Genomic DNA, 20,090 nt, shown 5'->3' on the forward strand with positions numbered 1-20,090 from the left:
ATTAAATGGCTGCAGCCCCCGGAGGTACTCTCTACACATCTATGTTCAGCAACAAACCGGTACAGATCTAAGACCCTAAAAGTAGTTCCCAACTTAGAACCATACATTCACTACGTACCACCTGATTGTTATCCTCATGATTGGATATTTGTATTGTATATCCACGCATCAAAATAAGCATGGCCTCTGACCTGTAAAAATACTTTTCTACTACTGCTAGATGCTATGAACTCTTATAGGGAAGATGATGATGATGATGAAGTTGTTTGAAATGCTTTTTAAAAATATTTTCACTTCCTTTATAAATAATGCTCTCAATTTTTAAAAGATGATGCATTTTAAAGTACTGGGAAGTATCTTATAATGGAATATTTTAAAGTACTAAGATGAGAATTTCTGTGAAGGATTATTTTATGAGTTCCTGTCATTTTTCTGGGATGAAATTATAAATAGCTGTATTAGTACTTAATAAATAGAAAATGTACTTATCATATTGTAAATATATTCCTAATGATGGTCCCAAGGAACTTGTTGCCGTCAACAGACACTTGAGGATTTTGGTAGATGGTCCCTAGTGGCATGAAAAAGTTGATGCAGCACTCAAAACTCAACACTGACCAGGCAGACATTAGACCTACTACTTCCAAAATGTCCAGATTTAAACTGTTCTGTCCTCATGCCATTTTGTCTGAAATACGTATCTTTTAAAAGATAGTCTTCAAAGCATAAAATCGCAAATCAATTTATAATGCTTAAATGTCAATGTGAACTTGTACGGCCAAAGACAATTCAATTATTCATAAGAAAAACTTAATTGTTTTAATACCAAGCAAACATCATCATTTATGCTAAATCAAATAGATCATGTTCAGTTCATGAGAAATTTTCCAGATGTCACCTGCAAGATGCCTATAAATAATGGGGGGAAAACAGCAAAAGGTTTATAACAATTTATGCAATAACAATGCAGAATAAATTTTCACCAATAATTTTCAAGTTCTAATTTTAATCATATATATATTTTCCCTCCCTTGCAAAGTTTAAGACATACAAACAAGAATACACCAAAAAGATACCACTTAATTCAAAGAAGTGTTTCTATGTGTTTACAAAACACCTTATGCTCAATGCCTGGTCTTTGCTCTTCATTCCTTTGCAAGAATCATTCTTTTAAACACATAGGCAGTTAGATATGTATAATTCAGATGAGTCCAAATAGTAAACTTTCTCCTCAAAGTTAAATTAGGGGGGAATGAGCTAATGTAATGGCTTCTATAACATCCTTTTTCATACTGTAGTGTTTTCCTTTTAAAAATGTTGAACCAGATTCTCCCCCCCCCCAAAAAAAAGCAAGCAGCTATAGCATTTCCAAATGACACTTCACAATGTATTTAATTCCAGTGTCTCCAGAGTGCCAAAAAGGTAGTCGAGAGTGAAAGACAACCAGACATTCAAGAATTATATCCTGAAGAGGTAGGACATCACATATTGCTGAGGGGAAGATCAGTAACAATTAAGCTTAAGATGCCAGTTTCTAAAGGTCTGGCTTCACTACTGATTAAGTTGCCGTCAGCTGTCATCTCTCTCTACCTCCAGGACACCTGTTCTAAGATGCACAGACTGTGAAAAGGAATCTGTGCTTTTTACATGAAAAAAAAAACCTCCCCGCATTGAAAACACATGCCCAATATACAGTCAACAAACATTCGTCGCAACACTTTCATTAGCATCACAGGAGATTTCCATAAAAGGAGCTGACTGTGCTCAATTTTCAGTAAGGCCCTAGTCACGCTTTTGAGAATCTTCCTTTAAAAAAAAAAAAAAAAAAAGACCTTCCCCAAAGGTAAAAAAGAGTGAGTCAAATATAAATGGCTCAACAACAGGCGCGTGAAAGTCGAAGGGAAAGAAAAATCAGAGCGAACTCTGGGAAGCTGGCCAACCAATGCTGATGCATGTCCCTTGCACGGACTCCGCAGACATAACTGGGCACCTGCTGGGAGCATGAACCTGCAGGCAGTCGTCGCCATGTATGTACCTCAGCCCAACTCCAGCCTACCTCATGTTCTGAGAGGTCCCCAACTTGGGATGAGGTGCGCAAAGGCAGGGCAGCACGCACCCTGACCAGCCCCCTGTTCTTTGTCAGCCTCCTGAGAACAAAGGCTGCGTGCCCAGGGGTCCCCCAGCGACTCCCAGATCCTCCCAGAGAACTCGGGGTGGGGACTGCAGCGGGGCCAGGCCCCCAGGGGGAGGCATCCCTGCAGCGCCTCTCCGTCCCCGGGCTCCGCGGTACCCCACCCCTGTCGCAGGTGCCCAGCCCTGCCCTGCGACCAACTCTCTTGCAAAGAAAGTGGAAATAAATTACTCCCGGAGAAAGCCGCGCTGCTCGCGACGAAGCCCAGCTCGTTTCGCAGCTATGGAACCAAGCACTTCCGAAATTTTAAAACTTTTTTGCGTGTATTTTGAGGGGCAGAGAACGCACAGCGCAATCCAGCTTCCCAGGCCTCCACCCGGCTCCCTACCCCGCACAGCTTTCCAACCCCGGGGAGACCGTCCACCCTGGGACCGGCTGCCCCGCCCCGCCCTCGCCCGCGAGCCCCAGGGTCCCAGATCCCTGCTCGTCTGGTTGGCGAGCGGGTGGCCCCAGACTCACCGCTGACCACCCGGCGACAGAAGGCTCCGTGGCCGCAGAGCAGAGCGGCGCCCAGCAGCAGCGAGACCACGCGGCTCATCGCGGCCCGGCGGCGGCGGCGGCGGCAGCAGGTGTTGCACAGAGCGAAGGCGGCCTCAGCCCGGTCTCTAACCCCTGAGCCTCCCTACCTCCCCACAGGCGCTACTCCCGCCGTCCGAGCCCAGCCGCCCGGTCCCCTGCACGCATCGCCTTTGGTCGGACCTGGCGCCGGGCGCGCTGGTGCCGCGCGCGGGTGAGCTGGGCTGGAGCGCACGACTCCGGCGGGGAGGAGGATGCGCCTTTAAGGAGAGAGGGGACAGAAGTTGGGGGGTTGAGTGTGGGTCCCAGGTGACGCAGCAGGAGCCCGGGTTAGAGCCCACCGGCCCGCGGTGATCGTCTCCCAGGCCTCCGGGCGAGTGAGGGGCTGAGTCCGTGCGCCCCGGTCGCGGGTCTCCGGGCAGCAGCAGCTCTGCGCTGGAGACGCTTCTTATATACCCACACCCTGAGGTTCAGGCTCGTCGCTAGGAACGGTTTTTAACTACTTCGTCTCCTCGGGTGCGGTGCGGAGCATCCCGGCCCCTCCCCTAAAAACTGGAGCCACTTTGAAAACAGTCCACTCAGCAGCCCCACCTCCTCCACTCCACTCTCCCCCATCTCGTCTTGCCATTCGCTAACGGACTCCGGAGTCATTTGTGTAGAATGTGACAGCTTCGCTATTAAACTCTGGCAAAAGTTGGACCCATTTGGTTTTCTCAAAGATTAATGTCCACGGGGATGCCAAGTTGTGGGGCCTTTCCTTTTTGTGCTAAATTGCTTGATCATATGTATTGCTAGATGCAGGGCACGAGCCACTATTTAAGATGGATTGGCGGAGTGGGAGCCAAAACCTGCTTAGGGAATTATATAACTTGGCAGGTTTTCCCCCAACCTGGGTTCTGCAACTAGATGACTTCCAAGCAGGTGGCTTGACTAAATTGCCACAGGAGTTGAGTTGAAAGAACATTTGAAGCACGGTTTTCCCAATCAGGTTCAATCGTAGTCTTTGCACCTCCAGAGAAAAACATCAAGGCAAAATAAATATTCTGGATACTTGGGAATTTCATGGATATAAATGTCTGTATTTGTTTGCAATCACCTCTCAGTGAACCTATGGTGTGCATTAGAAGCAAGATTCGCTCTAAAATCTGCAGGGGCTTTTTCCTATAACCTTAAGGAATCTTTATTAAAACAGTCCATCCAAGGATGGTAAGGTTTTCTGGAGCATTGGAAAGAAAGTTCATGAGTTTCTTCTATGGTCTGTGATAAGAACCTTGAGGATGCTCTCATAAAGAACTTCATCAGCTCTAACCGGTTTGGCTCAGTGGATAGAGCATCGGCCTGTGGACTCAAGGGTCCCAGGTTTGATTCCAGTCAAGGGCATGTACCTTGGTTGCAGGCACATCCCCAGTAGGGGGTGTGCAGGAGGCAGCTGATTAATGTTTCTCTCTCATCGATGTTTCTAACGCTCCCTTCCTCTCTGTAAAAAAATCAATAAAATATATTAAGAACTTCAGCAGACTTGGTATGTTGCCATTATATTGCTTTAAGCGCCCCCAACGTTTGTTGAATTCCTTTGTTTTTAATGGGTTGTAAACTTCCCTGTAACACCTCCCTGTCTTTATTTTTTCATAAGCAACAAGCCCACTGTAAACATCTGTTGGGCTGTTTTCTTGAAAAAGGTTAATCCTGCTACAGCAAGGACAAGTCTTGTAGAATAAGAAAGTTTAGTACTTGGAAAGGCCTTAAATATTACTAAATACACCCTGCTCAAGAGAGGTGAATTCCAAAATAATTATAATGATGTCTACCACTTAAATTTTTCCTTGTATAACCATAAAAATACATATTTAATATCAGGTCATGGGCAATAGATAAATCTTGTAGAGGGTATGGATTTTTGAATTTCACCACTAGCTAAATGTCCAAAAGAAACAAGCATTGCTGGGCTTTGTGAATGGACAATGGATAACCGATAAATGCTCCAGGCAATGGAGGATTGTTCAGCCCTGTGAGCCCTTTCCAAGAGTGTCACTGGTGTGGAGGTCAGAGAGCTGCTCCAGGGGCTCGCAGTCCAATGTGGAGAAAGACACGTAATAATGACTGTGTGTATGAATGCTACAGCGAAAGGGTGAACGGAGTGTCATGGTTAGCACAGAGGAATGTGGAAATTTTGCAGGAATTTTCTAGCAGCCGTCCAGGGTGAGGATGACGATCCTCTTTGGTTGATGGCCTGCGTTACTCCTCCAAATGCTTGCACCACTAGGATTCTGAATGGGAGCTTCATTCTCCTTTCAGGACATACTACTCCTGGATATCGGGGGAGCCCAGGGCTATCATGGGAAGGAGTATCAGTGGATTACAACATAAGCACGGGGTATAATTTCCTACATATCAACATGCCCGAAGGTCTCTGACTTCTGAAAAGCCAACAAGTCCTTGCAGCAATTATTGGCCACGGGGAGCCACATGGTTTTTGCCTTCCAAATTATAACAACTGCATATTCAATAGGGTTGTACACATGTTCTAAAAATATAGTAGTTTCTTTAAGTTAGGATTTTATCAACTCAGAAAGGTCGTACTGGTCTACCAGGGCTGCTCGCAGTTATTCAGACAGCTGTTTGACTTACCAGGGAAAACAAATTATTAAAGGCCCTTTTAGCTGATAAGACTAACTCTTTTTCTTTATTTCTGCATCACTAGAAAACATCTGGATGGATCATCACTAAATTCAGAGAGCACATTTTGGGTAGTCTTAAATAAAGAATAATAAGAGTGGTATTAGATATTCCTTTTGGAGAGCAGGTTGGGGTTATTGCTCAAACAATTTTTTTTCATATAGTGTAGTAGGAGATATACAACATACATTTTCAACAAAATTATTTTTAAAATATAAAGTTATTGGGCATTAGGGGTAAAACAACAAATGTTCATTAATTTTTTTAACAAGTGACTTTTATTTTTTCCCCCCTATAGATAATGTATAAGGTATCAGCAGAGACAAATGACTTTCTCATAACAAACATTTCAGTTCCACAATTAATGGAATAAAATGAGAAGTTTAAGAACTGTTTTCATATCAGTCAGGAATTATAGGATCCCCCAAGGGTAACCTTAGGGTTGGGTAAGGAAAGTTTGCCCATGCATAGGGCTGGGTATTCAGAGGCCTTGAAACCAAGGCTGACCAGGCCACGTGATTGGTGACTGGCATTAAGGAGAGAAGTCCATCACAAGATTCTGCGCCCAGTTAAAAAAATTCAAATCAGAACTTCACTGATTCAGATAAGGAATTCAACATTGACTCAGCAACTTAAAAACATCTCTTCAAGCCCCAAATAGGAAGGTAATCTCGATAAGAGTGACCCCAAGGCCTGGCTGGCGACACTCAGTGGTTGAGTGTCAGCCTATGAACCAGGAGGTCAGGGTTTGATTCCCAGTCAGGGCACATGCCCGGGTTGTGGGCTCGATCTCCTGTGTGGGGTGTGCTGGAGGCAGTCGATCAATGATTCTCATCACTGAGAATCTGTCTCTCTTTCTCTCTCCCTTCCTCTCTGAAGTCAATTAAAAAAAGTTTTGTTTTGTTTTGTTTGTTTTTCTTAAAAAGAGTGATCCCAAGGAAATCTCTGGCATGAATCAAGTGCTGAGTCGCCAGAGGCTCTGAAACATCAATTGAGCAACATTTGGAATCCAAAGTTTGGAAAAGTGACATCAGGGACCTTAATAGAATACTATGGAATCTGCATTCCCCAACTATACAAATTTCTCCTTCAGTCTCCCCATTCCCTCTCAAATACTTGCAATTCCCAGTGAGTATCTGTTTCATGTGTCCATTAATAAGTCTCAAGGGCAGACGCTCTGAATTCCAGGAATTGATTTGCAATCAGTGGCTTCTCACTTGGGCAACTCTGGACAGTGGTTAGCCTCAGGCCCAGCAGGGTTCATCACGTGTTCCAGAGCAAGAAGAAGGGAATATGGCTGTCTTAGTGAGTCTGGGCTGCTATAACAAAGTATAATAAACTGGGTGCCTTAGTGACAACAGAAATTTATTTCTCACAGTTTTGGAAGCTGGAAATCTGAGATCAGCTCAGTTCTGGTGAAGACACTCTTCTGGGCTGCAGATTGCTGACTTCTGGTTATATTCTCACGTAATAGAAAGAGGGTGAGTGAGCTCTCTGGGATCCCTTTCATGAGGGCAAAAGTCCCACTTATGGGGGCTCTAATCCCATGACCTAATTACCTCTCCAAGGCCCCACCTCCTAAAACCATCACATTAGCGATATGATTTCAACATATGAATTTGAGAGGATACAAACATGAAGTTCATGGCAATGCTCTAAAAGAGATTTGTTACGATGTTTGAAATTATTATATTAATACTAGAGGCCCGGTGTATGAATTTGTGCACCAGTGGGATCCCTCAGCCTGGCCTGCGGAATCAGGCCGAAACTGGCTCTCCGACATCCCCCAAGAGATCCTGGACTGAAGGAGGGCACAGGCCATGCAGAGGGACCCAACCGGTGCACGACTGAGGCCAAGGAGAGATGCGGGAGGTTGGCCAGCCAGGAAGAGACGGTGAGAGGGCTCCAGGGTATGTCCGGCCCAACTTGCCCAGTCCCGGCCAGACCCCAGCAGCAAGCTAACCTACAGGTTGGAGCATCTGCCCCCTGGTGATCAGTGCACGTCATAGCGACTGGTCGACCAGTTGACTGTCTGACCCCTGGTGGTCAGTGCACATCATAGCAAGCATTATCATTAGCATATCATGCTTTGATTGGTTGAACAGTTGACTGGACACTTAGCATATTAGGCTTTTACTATATAGGATATTTTAAATGTTAATAGAATCCAATATTAACTAATTTATTCATTCTATTACACTTTATTTAATGATGGTTAATTATTCTTCTAAGCACATATCAACAATATTACAGGTAATAATAAAATAATTTGAAAGTGAAAAAATAAAATCATTACTATATAACCACTTTGGCAGTAGGCAAAAACTGCTATATTGTTTTTTGTTTGTTTTTGTTTTCTGAATAATGGTTAATTCTGAATAATTCCAGAAAGACAGCATTGAATCCAAAGATTTTCCTCCAAATTCTTCATAAATGACACCTTGGCATCTGTGAGGGCATGTTCCTGGCTCAAATGCAAGCATGGGCAGTTGGCCAAATGCCCCAAGGTTTGCTTATTCTTTTGAAAACATGTCTGAGCTACAGAACACATGACCTACCTCGAAAGCCAGTCCGCTCTTCCTCACAATCCCAGAAGTTTTAGCACAGGTCATGTAAGAGAATGCCACTGCTCATAATGCTGCTGGAAATTTAATGAAGAATTATATACACTGCAAAAACATACTTCCTGTCATTTAAAATTTAAATTGAGTCTGTTACAGGCTCTGACCACTCAGGTGATGAGTTAAAAATTCTTAAGAAACTCAATTACCAGAGACACATCTCAAATCTGAAGACTCATATGAATTTCTAATTAAATATCAACTCAATAAGTTAAAATTTTCTTGTAGTGCCTCCTTATTAATTTAAAGTAATCAGGTGCTATTGTTATAATTCTAGCATAGAATAAAATTATTGTTATAATTTTATTCTATGTTGCTTAGTTACAAAGTTTGGTCTTAACATACATTAATACAACAAAACAAAATTGAGATAATTAAACTAAAAAAGGCAAAGCTAAAGTTATACTAGCTTCAAGTGTTCAGCCTGAATTATGTAGCTGTGTAACTAACAAACTCCTCAATGAGTATTGTGATTGAAATTACTTGGCTAGCAGGAACATAAATTTAAATTTTTAGTTAATATAATCTTGGGCAATTTTATAAACTTTTTTTTGTTTTCATTTTTTGATTAGAAAAAGAATGAGTTGGAAAAGTTCTATGCTTCCCAACTGGATTGCATTCTGCCCCAGAAAAACTTGTTATTTCATGAATTTTTTAATCTTAATCTTTATGTACATTAAGAATTATCCCCAACCAGAATAAGTCATATGTTATCTACATATATGCAATAACTTTCCAAATGTATATGAATGTATGTTTAATTTTTAAAATGCCACAAAATCAATAAAATGTTTTCTCCACATATTTTTGGTCACTAGTTACTGAAAAAACAATTGTTATTATGTGGTGTCCTGGAAACATATTAAACATAAGGCTTCATACTCAAAGAAGGTGGAAATCACTAAGCTAGATTATTTCTGAAGTTAGGAAAATCTAGTATTAGTTTTCTTCCTTTTCCCCCCTCCACCCTTCTCCCCCTCTTTTCCACCTTCCCTCCCTCCTTCACTTTCTTTCCTTCTCTCTTTCTTTCTTTCTTTCTTTCTTTCTTTCTTTCTTTCTTTCTTTCTTTCTTTCTTTCTTTCTTTCCATAAAAAGGATGCTGATTTATCATGAATGGCTACACTCTTAATATTTGATTTCCAAATTAATCTGAAAATAGCAGTCCTGGACATTTCTATAGTTCTCTGCATAACAGATGGACATATTGCAGACGCCACATAAACAGAAAATCCAAACAAAGCAAAATGAAACTGAGTGCCAAGGTGTGTGAAAGAAAATTCAGTTAAGAGACCGTAAAGCTATAAATGAATATTTGATGAGCCAAGACATTTTTCTATAAAAGTGCTCCATTTTACTAAAGAGGAAATTGAACCAGGAAGAGGAATAGCTAAAGACCAACAAAACATAAAACATGCCGTTATGGTTTTCACAAATATTCAGTGTTTCCAAATATATCCAGTGACTAGAAAACAGTAGTGCCAAAGCAGCCATCATAGCAATAAACTGGGTCATGTGGAATGACATATTAAGTTAGAGGGAATTTAGGGGAAAACAAAAGTATTAGGACCAAAGAAATCAATTTAAATATCCTTCTGGAGGTACATCTGTCACTTCGCTACCTGTTTGTACACTGTTTCTAAGGGTAATGGCTCAGGTGTCAAATGCATGTGTACACTGCAACATGTGAAATGGAAATTATGGGAATAATGAGGAACAAACTGTTAGGTAACTCGTAGGTATTAGCTTTTTTAGTATAAAAGTCTCTTTATCCTGTAGGCTGCACTTAAAAAAAAAAAAGTTAACCTTTACCTATAACAAACTTTAATATTCTGCTTTCCAAAAAAAAAATGCCCCTTAAAAAGAAATCTGAACAGAAAGGGGGAAAATAACAAAAGTAAGTACATTTCTACCATCAAATTCTTTATGCCAAAAATAAATAAATTGACCATGTTATTGGTGCCATAATATTTCTCTCCAAAAAGTGGACACAAGGATTCATAAAGCAGACTTATTTTTCAACAGCTTTCAAGACATTAGAGAGGCAAGAAATCATTGTAAATGTATTAGCTAAGTACCTCTTATCCTCTAATGGATAGGAGTCATTTAATCTGAGACTAAAAAAAATCAAGAGTAATGATTTCTTATCAATAATAATGTTTAGCCTGGCTGGCGTGGCTCAGTGGTTGAGCATCCACCCATGAACCAGGAAGTCACAGTTCAATTGCTGGTCAGGGCACATGCCCAGGTTGTGGGCTTGATCCCCAGTGTGGGACGTGCAGGAGGCAGCCGACCAATGATTCTCTCTCATCATTGATGTTTCTATCTCTCTCTCCCTCTCCCTTCCTCTCTCTAAAACCAATAAAAATATTTTTAAAATAATAATAATTTTTTAAATATGTATGAATGAAATAATACAAAAATCATATAAAGTTCTTAATATAGGACTAGGATAATTTTTGTGAATTCAGGTTCATCTCCACTGGGGCTCCTTAGCATGTAATTCTAATGATTTGGAAAAAAGTATTTATTTTTGGAATGAAATGGAGGAAAAAGGTGGACTTCACTATTTTATTCCCCTAATCAATTCCCCATCCATCTGCATCAACCCATCCCTATACACCTTACTCCACGTGGCTTATTCTAAAATATCGAGGGCCACTAGGGCCTTGAGATCTTCTCCCAGACTCTACATTGTTTTCCCTAAACCAAGTGAATATTCAGGGTGCTGAGACACTCTTTATGATGACCAGAAAAGCAGCCAAGACCCCGACTTGTCCTAGATCTACAGAAAGGCATTCCCTGACCACATAATCCAAATTGACTGCTACTTACTAGTATTCCTCCCTCATTTTGTTCTTCTGACTGCATCTGTTATTCATTCAACAAACATTTACTGAACACATATTACATTTATTCTATTAAAAGTGTGTACTTGCTTAATGTTTGTCTCTCCCCACTAGATTGTAAATTTCTGTGGTTTTATACCCCACAATAATATATTTGTCAAATAAATAAATGAAAAAATGAAGGAATCTGTGAATTAAGTTGTTGTTGTTGTTTTTTTACCTTCACCGGCAGCCAGCTTTTGAAACTTCTCCTTTGTCCTTCTCAGTTCACAAGAATGCGAGTAGTGGAGGGTGGAGAGGGACCTCCCATAACTACATCAGCACAGGAGGGACAGTCTCCTCTCCTTTGCCCTTCCTTACTCCAGGGCAGAGATGAAATCATGCTTCGAGAATTCTCAACGAGCCACCAAAACCTTACTTTGCCGTGCAAAAGGATATCGGGCTTGCAAAGGAGGAGGTTTCCCAGTGTAACCTATGCCACTTGCACTTTAGAATCTTAGGTTAAACATGCCACTCCTATTTTGCAGAAATTGTGGAATCACCCTCACTTTAGTTGTAGATATTCTTTTGTATGAGAGTGAGTGAACATGAATCTACTAGTAAAATTCCAATGAGCATTCTTAAAAGATAATGTTAGAGAGTCTACGTTTTGTTTCTCTACCTCCACACAGCTATATCCCACCATAACTAACATCTTCTATGAATATGGTGAGAACACATTTCTATTTTCTGGCAAAGTCCTAATTTGCCCAGAGCAGTACCTATTCACACCTTGATATTTTATATGCAGTTGACTATCACCTCCTACATGAAGTTTATTTTTGTTAATTGCCAGAAAAAGCCTTTCCTCCTCTTATTTATTTTATATCACTATAGTTCTTCAGTAGTTAGTTGGGTACATTATGTCTCTTTAAATGTAAACATCAATCTCCTTTAGGGCAGTTACCAAATTATAAAATATCCTGCAATTCAATAAATGTTGACTTCAATGACAGGAAGTGGTAGTTGGTAACCGCTTATGTAACATCTGAGATAAAGATAATATAATTAAAAGAAGAGACAGGAAATAATAAGATTAACATTTTGGGGAATAACAAGATGAACATTTTGGGGGATTAAAGATGCCTTCATCTTTAATCCCCCAAAATGTTCATCTTTAATCCCCCCAAAATGTTCATCTTTCCATTCTTTTAAAGACTACAAGCATTTTACCTTTCTGAATTCTAATATAACCACATTTTTATTGAGGATGTCTTATCAATAAAAATGTGCCATTTATGTTCAAATGGTTATCTGAAATTCATGTGAAAATTATTCAGATTTAAAACATTTTTATAATTTTTTTTATCAAATCACCCCAAACGTTTTGTTTCGCAATTGCGATTCCTAGTGAGGTGTTGAAGTGAAACTTAAAAAAAAGAGAAAACACCTAAATCAAGTGGCCATAATGCCTTGCCTCCTTCCAAAGAAACCAGAGAGATATTTTGTGAAACCCTTAGGATTCTTAAAACACACTCTGAAAACCATAGCTTCAATCAGTAAATAGTTCTACTATCCTGAGCGAAGGGCCAAAATGTTCAGAATCTACCCAAAGCAATCAAATCTCAAATAGATTAAAAAGGCTTTTCGGATTCAGATCAAACGGAGGAGAGGTCATTCATCTTATTTAAGAAGCAACAAAGGATGCAAATGTAACAGCAATCCTAAATTTATATAATTTTAGTGGGGGAATTATTCATTGTTTAACATGATGAGAATTTTAAATTCCTCCTTGAATTTATAAAAGTTAAAAAGGAATACCATCTAGCTAAATGTGAACTATTTGTCTTTTTTGTCTCACCTTTAATGTTCTAGTTTCCAACTGCTCTTCTAGGTTGTCATAGCAACAAAATGCTATAAGTTTTAGTAGGAAACCTGTTTAGGAAACCTAATTTATTGTAAGTGGAATACATTCAGTTGGTTGCATGTGTGGCAGATTTTTCAATTTTTTTCAGAAAGTCTTTGATCATATTATTCCTACTGACTTCCACTTCATAACTGTTTTATGACATAAAGTAACTCTTAAGAGTTCATAGACAATAATAGGAAGAACTTCAAGATAGACAAGTCAATCCAAAGAGTTACCTGGGATTTAGTTTTTAGTTTTCCCCAACCCCAATACATCTAATTATCCTATACACCCATTAACACATTGTTTTGTCTGAAATATAGATTTCTCATATATTCATTATTTTAATTTCTTAATTTGTTTCCACTGTTAATACAAATATACTTGTAGAAAATATAATACAAAAATTAGCAGAAAATTTTTGCTTATTGTTACCACCAACAGTTCCTGCTTAAAAAAAAACAACAACAATGCACAGGTTTTTACATATTCTACTGCTCACAAGCTTTCAATTTATTCTTTCGGGCTGATAGAATAAACTTGGAATTATTTTGTCGTTCATTCAGAGCCCTCTAAAATTTCACCCTCTATACCTTTCTAGATTCATTACACTTCTTACTCTCCTAAATCAGCCAGCACAACCAGCCAGGTGACCAACAATCTTTATTTATGTTTTCCGACCTTTCTGTGTACTTCTACAACTTCCTTCCCCCTTCCATTCTGGTCTCTTTGGCTATACCTACCCTACACACTGGTTATACTTCCTTAAAAAAAGAAAAAGAAAAAGAAAAGCCATCTCAAACCTCTCTCTTTTCTTCCCCAAATGGATAAAATGTACTCATTTAGTCCTTGAATACAATCCACCTTGCAGAAGGTTTCGTACTATCAGTTCTCACAAATCACTGCTGACATGAACATATTTTACCTTCTCAACCAGAAGGTAAGTTCATTCAGAATCAGAACCATGTCTGGTGTGTCTTACTGCCATCCAACACCAATATTACCTATTTTATTTAATAAAAGAGCCTTGAGAGAGGAAGTCATGAGCCAAACCCACCTTGCCTTCCAGTGACACATGCTGATAAATAACTCACTTTGTACCCTGTTTCATCAGACATATGGGAACCTTTGGGGGCATCAAAGATGAAGGGATACATTGTTCCCTGTCACTTCTTTGGTGTTATCTTTATCCCAGATGTTGCATAAATGGTTATAACCACTTACTTCATGAGTTACCCATCAAAAGTGACCTGAGTATATACTTATATTCCTATGAAAGATTGGAAAGGAGGTAAGAAGCCAGGAAACAATACCAGAAACAGGTGTTTCTTTTCTGCTTAACCACCAGCCATGCCAAGAAAAATAAAATGTTTTATACTCTTGGTTCCTTTTCCTACACACCTAAGGAAGTCACCTGACACCCTTCCAGAAACATGATTACCTACACAAGTAACCCTCTATGGAGAACAGTCTCCATTCATCTGGGCAAACACCCACTTCCCACCACGGGGCAACTCTGAGAAAGTAGATTATTGAATGAGGATACATATTTATTTTAACTTTTAAAAAAAATAGCTTATTTATTGTCTTTAAAGTTAAAAAATAAGGTGTGATTTGCTTTCATGCACTTACATTAATGCACACAATTAAGCAAGAGCCTTGAGCATGGAAAATCACTTTCTTTATCCCAACGTTTTTAAGAGTTCAGCTCTATTGATTCATTGTGCGAATAATACAATTTGGAATATCATTCTTCAATATACTGCCAAAGAATTAAAATATCATGCATTCTGCATTATGTGTTTTTTTGAAAGTTGTGGTCAGAATATAGGCAGTATTTTATTGACTTAAACTTTTAAACCTTGATAGATTTATTGTTATAAGTCACAGTATAAAGTAATAAATAATACAATTTTGAATATGAAATCTTTTCATTGGCAGTTGAGAGGAGCAGAAAAGGGAATGCATAAAGTCTTACCAGAAGTAGGGTAACCATTATGAACTAAGGCCAAATTATCTTATTAAAAAAAAGATCCCAAATTTTGACTTGGTGTTTTAGTAAAATATTAGTTGGGCTGCTAAACTTAGGTCTTCATCCTGGATAATCTTATTGGAGATTCTGAGGTTAATTTGGTCCTCACTTCCTTAGAAGAAGAAGAATAATGTCAGCTTATAGTTACTATGTCCCAGGCACTGTTTTGAAAGGTTTATACATGTTAACTCATTTCATCCCCACAAAAGTCATATGATACTTTCTCTCCATTTTTACTTTTTTAATATTTTTAGATGGTTAATATTGATTTTATTTTTATGGAATGTACTTTCTAATTCAATTTATTGGGGTGACATTGGTTAATAAAATTATATGTTTCAAGTGTAAAATCCTATGATACATCATATGTATATTGTATTGTGTTCACCATCCAAAGTATTTTTCCATCACCCTATATTTGACGCTCTTTAACCTTTATTACCTCCCTTCTGGTAACCACCATACTGCTATCTGTGTCTATAAGCATTTTTTGTTTGTCTTGTTTTTTTTTCATTTGTTGTTTTCTACTTTATATTTCACATATGAGTGAAATCACATGGTGCTTGACTTTTTCTACCTGACTTATTTCACTTAGTATGATATTCTCAAGATCTATACATGTTGTTGCAAATGGCAGTATTTCATCTTTTCTTATAGTTGAGTAGTATTCCACTGTATATATCTACCACATCTTCTTTAGCTAATCATCCATTGAAAGACAGTTCAGTTATTTCCATGTCTTGGCCACCATGAATAATGCTCCAATAAACATAGGGGAACATATATCTTTACAAATAAATGTTTTCAAATTTTTCAATTATCTCCAGTTTTAAAGATAAGGAAATTGAGGCATGAGAATGGTAAGTAACTTGGCCAAGGTCACACATGGTTAAAGATGACAGCTGTTATTTCAACCCAAGCCACCAGGCCCTAGAGCCTGCTCATAACACAACATCAAACCACCTCTCAAGAAAAAACTCTCCTGTGCAAATGAAGGGGAAAGACTGGAGTCTCCACTAACTGCTGTTTCCCAAGACATCCTTTTCCCACTCCACATACCTAGTCCTTCACCTATCACACAACAATTCGCCATCTCTAACCAAAACTAAGCCAGTGTTCCCCAAAGATTACTGAGATTGTTTTAGGTGAAATACAGATTTTTAAAATTTTAATGGTTATATATTTACTTTGATGTGTATTACAAAATCAACAAAATTAGCACATCAAAAACATGATCTTACAGATATTACTCCTAGTGAATAATTTAGATCATTTTAAAGAAAAAAATAAGTAAATAACAGGACTGGTAGTAAACAAATGGGGAAGAAATTTGAAGTTCGGTAAACATGAACATCAGCAGTGCTTTTCTCTAAGAAATAAATTTCCGCCCTGACCGGTTTGGCTCAGTAAATAGAGCGTAGGCCTGTGGACTGAAAGGTCCCAGGTTCGATTCCGGTCAAGGTCATGTACCTTGGTTTTGGGCACACCCCCAGTGGGAGGTGTGCAGGAGGCAGCTGATTAATGTTTCTAACTCTTTATCCCTCTCTCTTCCTCTCTGTATAAAAGCAATAAAATATATATTTTTTAAAAAGAAATAAATTTCCAGATAGACCATCGCTGGAGTGTCTCAGCTAAGCTAAGACAGAAATATTCTAGCTATGCCACAGTATAGCTAGACTTCCCCACCATGTTCTTACATAAAACTACCAGCTTTCTCCTGTCCCAATAAGACAGGGTCACCAAGCAGTCAGAGCCATTATTCACCTACAGCCTTTCCAACCAGAAGTCCATTGGATCTCCCATCTTTCCTGCCTTCCCAACACCTAGTCAGGACCTTTCATAATGGCTAGAGGAGCAAATGGGTAAGCATGAGTACACATGGAAAGGAATAAAAAAAGGGAAGACGGGTGCTCTGAACTGAGCAGCATCTTAACCACTCTACTGACCAGCTAGTTTACTCTTCTGAGCAACTCTGAGATGAAGGCATCATTGTCCCTCTTTTACAGATAAGGAAACCAAAGCCCACACAGCAAGCAGGGTGTGAGGCCAGGTTCTGTGATTCTGAAGTTAGATGACTTTTCCTATACTTGGCAGTAGAGACTTAAGAAGGGAATCGATATACAGAGGAAGAAATGAAGTTGAAAGGGACCTTGAAAAAATAGATTTCAAATCCTCATTTTAGTAGATTAAAAACTAAAGTAAGACAGAACCACAGGGTCGTGTCCCCAGAGCTATAACCTGGCGATCCAAATGGCCAGTCCAATGCTCTTTCTAGCACCTTTTTTCGGAAAGGCTCGGGCATTCACTGGAAGGCATAGCTGGAGAAGATGCTCAAATTAAGTCAAATGGAAGAAAGGACGGCTGTGCCAAGTCACAGAATGAGCACATGCCCGAAGGCCGGCAGCCATGGAAATTATTTCTGCTGAATAGGTTATAAAATAGTCCACTTCAGGGCACTGTCCAAGCAGTGTCATTTCATGATGTTGGAACCAAAAATACTGAATACTTTAGTGGGCTGGCAGGGAGAGAAGCTGACAATTACCTTGTCCAAATCTTTACTAGAAGTACTGCTGCTTTATTGTAACATGGATTAGTACTTTTTAAAATAACAGATAATGAAATCCAAGTAATCAAAGTCTAAATTCCTGAGTTCTGTTTAGTTATTTCCCATTCCCTTTTCCAGTAATCACAGAAATGTAAAGCTATGTACAAAACTGGGTAAAGTTGTTTCTTCAAAGACAAAGTACAGCAGACATATTCTCCCCCGTGAATTACAATATCACTAATTCAAGGGCCATTTTTGTCTTCATATCCCCATGGTGTCTTGTCAATGGTTGGGGTTATATAAATGTTTGTTGAGTTGAATGAAAGTCATTATGAAGGCTGAAACACCTGTGCAGGAATAAATGAAGATCGTCTCAGGGTAAGTGAAAGAAAAATCATAAGATAAGAAAAAGTATTTGTATTTCGAGCAGTTTGTATTTATGTTCTTTTGGGAAAGTCATTACCATAAAAATAATTTTGTTCAATAATGACATAATTTATGCCAAAATTATTATAACTGCTTACTCAATGGATCATAGGCACATGTTTTATCCTCTCGATTGGTATTTTAATGCATAATGCTGTTATTAAGAGGCTTATTAACCCACCTTTTAACTCCAATCTTCTTAAATAAGCTTTTTATTTTTAAAATAATACTAGAGATAAACCTTCTGTTATGTTAATTTCTTTGCATTTATGAGTATTTCACTCACTTTTTCTAGTAATCACAGAAATATAAAGCTATATAATTTCAAAGGTCACAATTTCACCAGGAACTAATAATGCTAATTCTGTAATCCTGAAATGCATGATTGTCTCATTGAAAATAATCTTTTCAACATAATAAAAGAATAAGTATCTGTGGCCTACAATCTGCATGATTTATATTGTATGGTTCCACTTTTTCACAGTGCTTTTCTCTCAAAGAATTTTCTAGCAAATTTTGTGTGAAAGTAGAACTGTGAGGACCCTGAATGGCTCGGACACAATTATCCAAGGAAACAAAGGAGGATATTTTAATGGTAATGGTTTCCTCCTTGGGTAACTGAAGACACTCTCCCTCCCCCTGAATTCCACTACTTTTTAATTGGCTACAACCACTTAATCATTTGAGGCTGATTGTATTTTGTTCACAAATATTTACTCTCCCCTTGAACCTTCTATGGGAGAAATAAAATTCTCCACTGCACTGATTTTTATTTGGCCACCTGACTTAATTTGGCCAACAGAATGTGAGAAAACGTGACATAGGCCATATCCAAGGAAAAAACATAAAATGCTCATGGGTGCTTTGTCTTGCTCTCTTTCACTTTTGATCTCTCCACAAAGAAAGGAAGTTACCATGTGGCAACCACTCCTTCAGTCTGGGTCACAGGACAACAGACAGGTGACACCAACCCAATCCCGAGCGACAGTCTAGAGAAGAACCCCACAGCCAATCCACAGGATCATTTGTAGGGATTAATTGTGTGTTGTGGGCTACTGGCATGCTTCAATCTATTGTTACAGAACACTGGTACAGCAAATACAAACTAATACAGAAATAGATACCAAGAGTGGGTAGTTGCCTAAAGGAAAATGTAAAATTTATGACATTGGCTTTGGGGCCAGATGTGGGTAACCAGGAAACTACACATTTTTGGAGATTATCCTGTCCTATTTCACCACTGAATGTTGGTTGGGGAGGAGAGGCAGATATGTATAGAGGTTATTATAAGATTTTGCACTTCAAGGCTGATGCCATAAAAGCATAAAACTTTGAGGGGAGGAAGGAGTCTTCATTGGCGCAGGGTAAATATATTTTGTGGGTGAAAGAAAGGAAAGTCTTTCTTTGGATGTTCTCCAAAGAACAAATAATTTAAAAGATTTTATAATTATACCACACATATTCATTTCCACCACCCCACCAGGGAAGAAGTGTACATTTCCATTCTATTAATGTTTGGGTTGATTATGTGGTTTGCCTTGACCAAAGAAATATGATGAGGTATGACATATAACCAATTCTGACAGAGGCTTTAAACATGCTCATGTATTTTGGTTTGGCCTCTTATCTAGTCCCTTCTGCTGTGACAAGAATATGCCCTAGTTAGCGTGCGTTCATTCAGCTTGTATCTCAGAGTGACAGGTATACTGAACACACCTAAATGCACCCAAAGCCCATAGAAGAGATGCCTCAGACCTGTAAATAAAGAATAAATGCTTTTTGATGTAAGCTATTGACATATCGGGGTTGTTATGTAATACATCATAGAAAATTTCACTAATAGACAATCCCATAATAAGTGTCAAACCATCAATCTACACTCATGAGAAAGCGAAAGTTATATATCACCAGATTTCACCTGTTCTTGACTTCTCCCTACTTTCTCCTATTTTCACACATTTATATTTATAATTTATACAGTTTTATTTGTAGCAATGCTCTATCGTGTTACAAAGACATTTTTTTTGGTGTCTGTTGTTTTAACTATACTTCCCTTGGAACTCCAAGGGGCTTCAGGAGATTCTTAGAGAAACTCTTGAGCTCCTCCCCCAAATATACTTTACAGATATGTAATCGGAAAGGATTTGTCTTTGTATAGTAAATTAGGAAGGCATTGCTAAGAACTGTGCTTTCGCCTCTATTTGGTGAGCTAAAACACAAAACAATAAAACCTTTGCGATTGCCTCTAGTAGTGGACTCATTATTTAATTACCCTGTGTATGTTTTATCTCATTATATCAATGTATTTAGTTGAAATAAAACACCTTCTGTTTCACAATAATCCAAATC

At 38.9% G+C, this 20,090-nt stretch overlaps 1 protein-coding gene across 2 annotated transcripts in view; it reads right to left on the bottom strand.

The window, feature by feature from the left end:
• CHODL (chondrolectin) overlaps positions 1 to 20,090 on the bottom strand; it is a gene marked incomplete at both ends in the record, with an annotated part of 87,034 nt that overhangs the window by 17,605 nt on the left and 49,339 nt on the right. Inside the window, one exon of one of the 2 annotated variants that reach the window (XM_079766297.1) lies at positions 2,651 to 2,729. The exons of the other annotated variant lie outside the window; for it this stretch is intronic. Coding sequence (XP_079622423.1) covers positions 2,651 to 2,729 — 79 coding nt within the window. Of the gene's footprint in view, positions 1 to 2,650; positions 2,730 to 20,090 lie in introns of those variants that run through there. 2 annotated transcript variants of the gene reach the window in all.

The sequence above is a fragment of the Cnephaeus nilssonii genome (genome assembly GCF_951640355.1).
Source record: "Cnephaeus nilssonii genome assembly, chromosome: 3".
Classification (NCBI taxonomy): Eukaryota; Metazoa; Chordata; class Mammalia; order Chiroptera; family Vespertilionidae; genus Cnephaeus; species Cnephaeus nilssonii.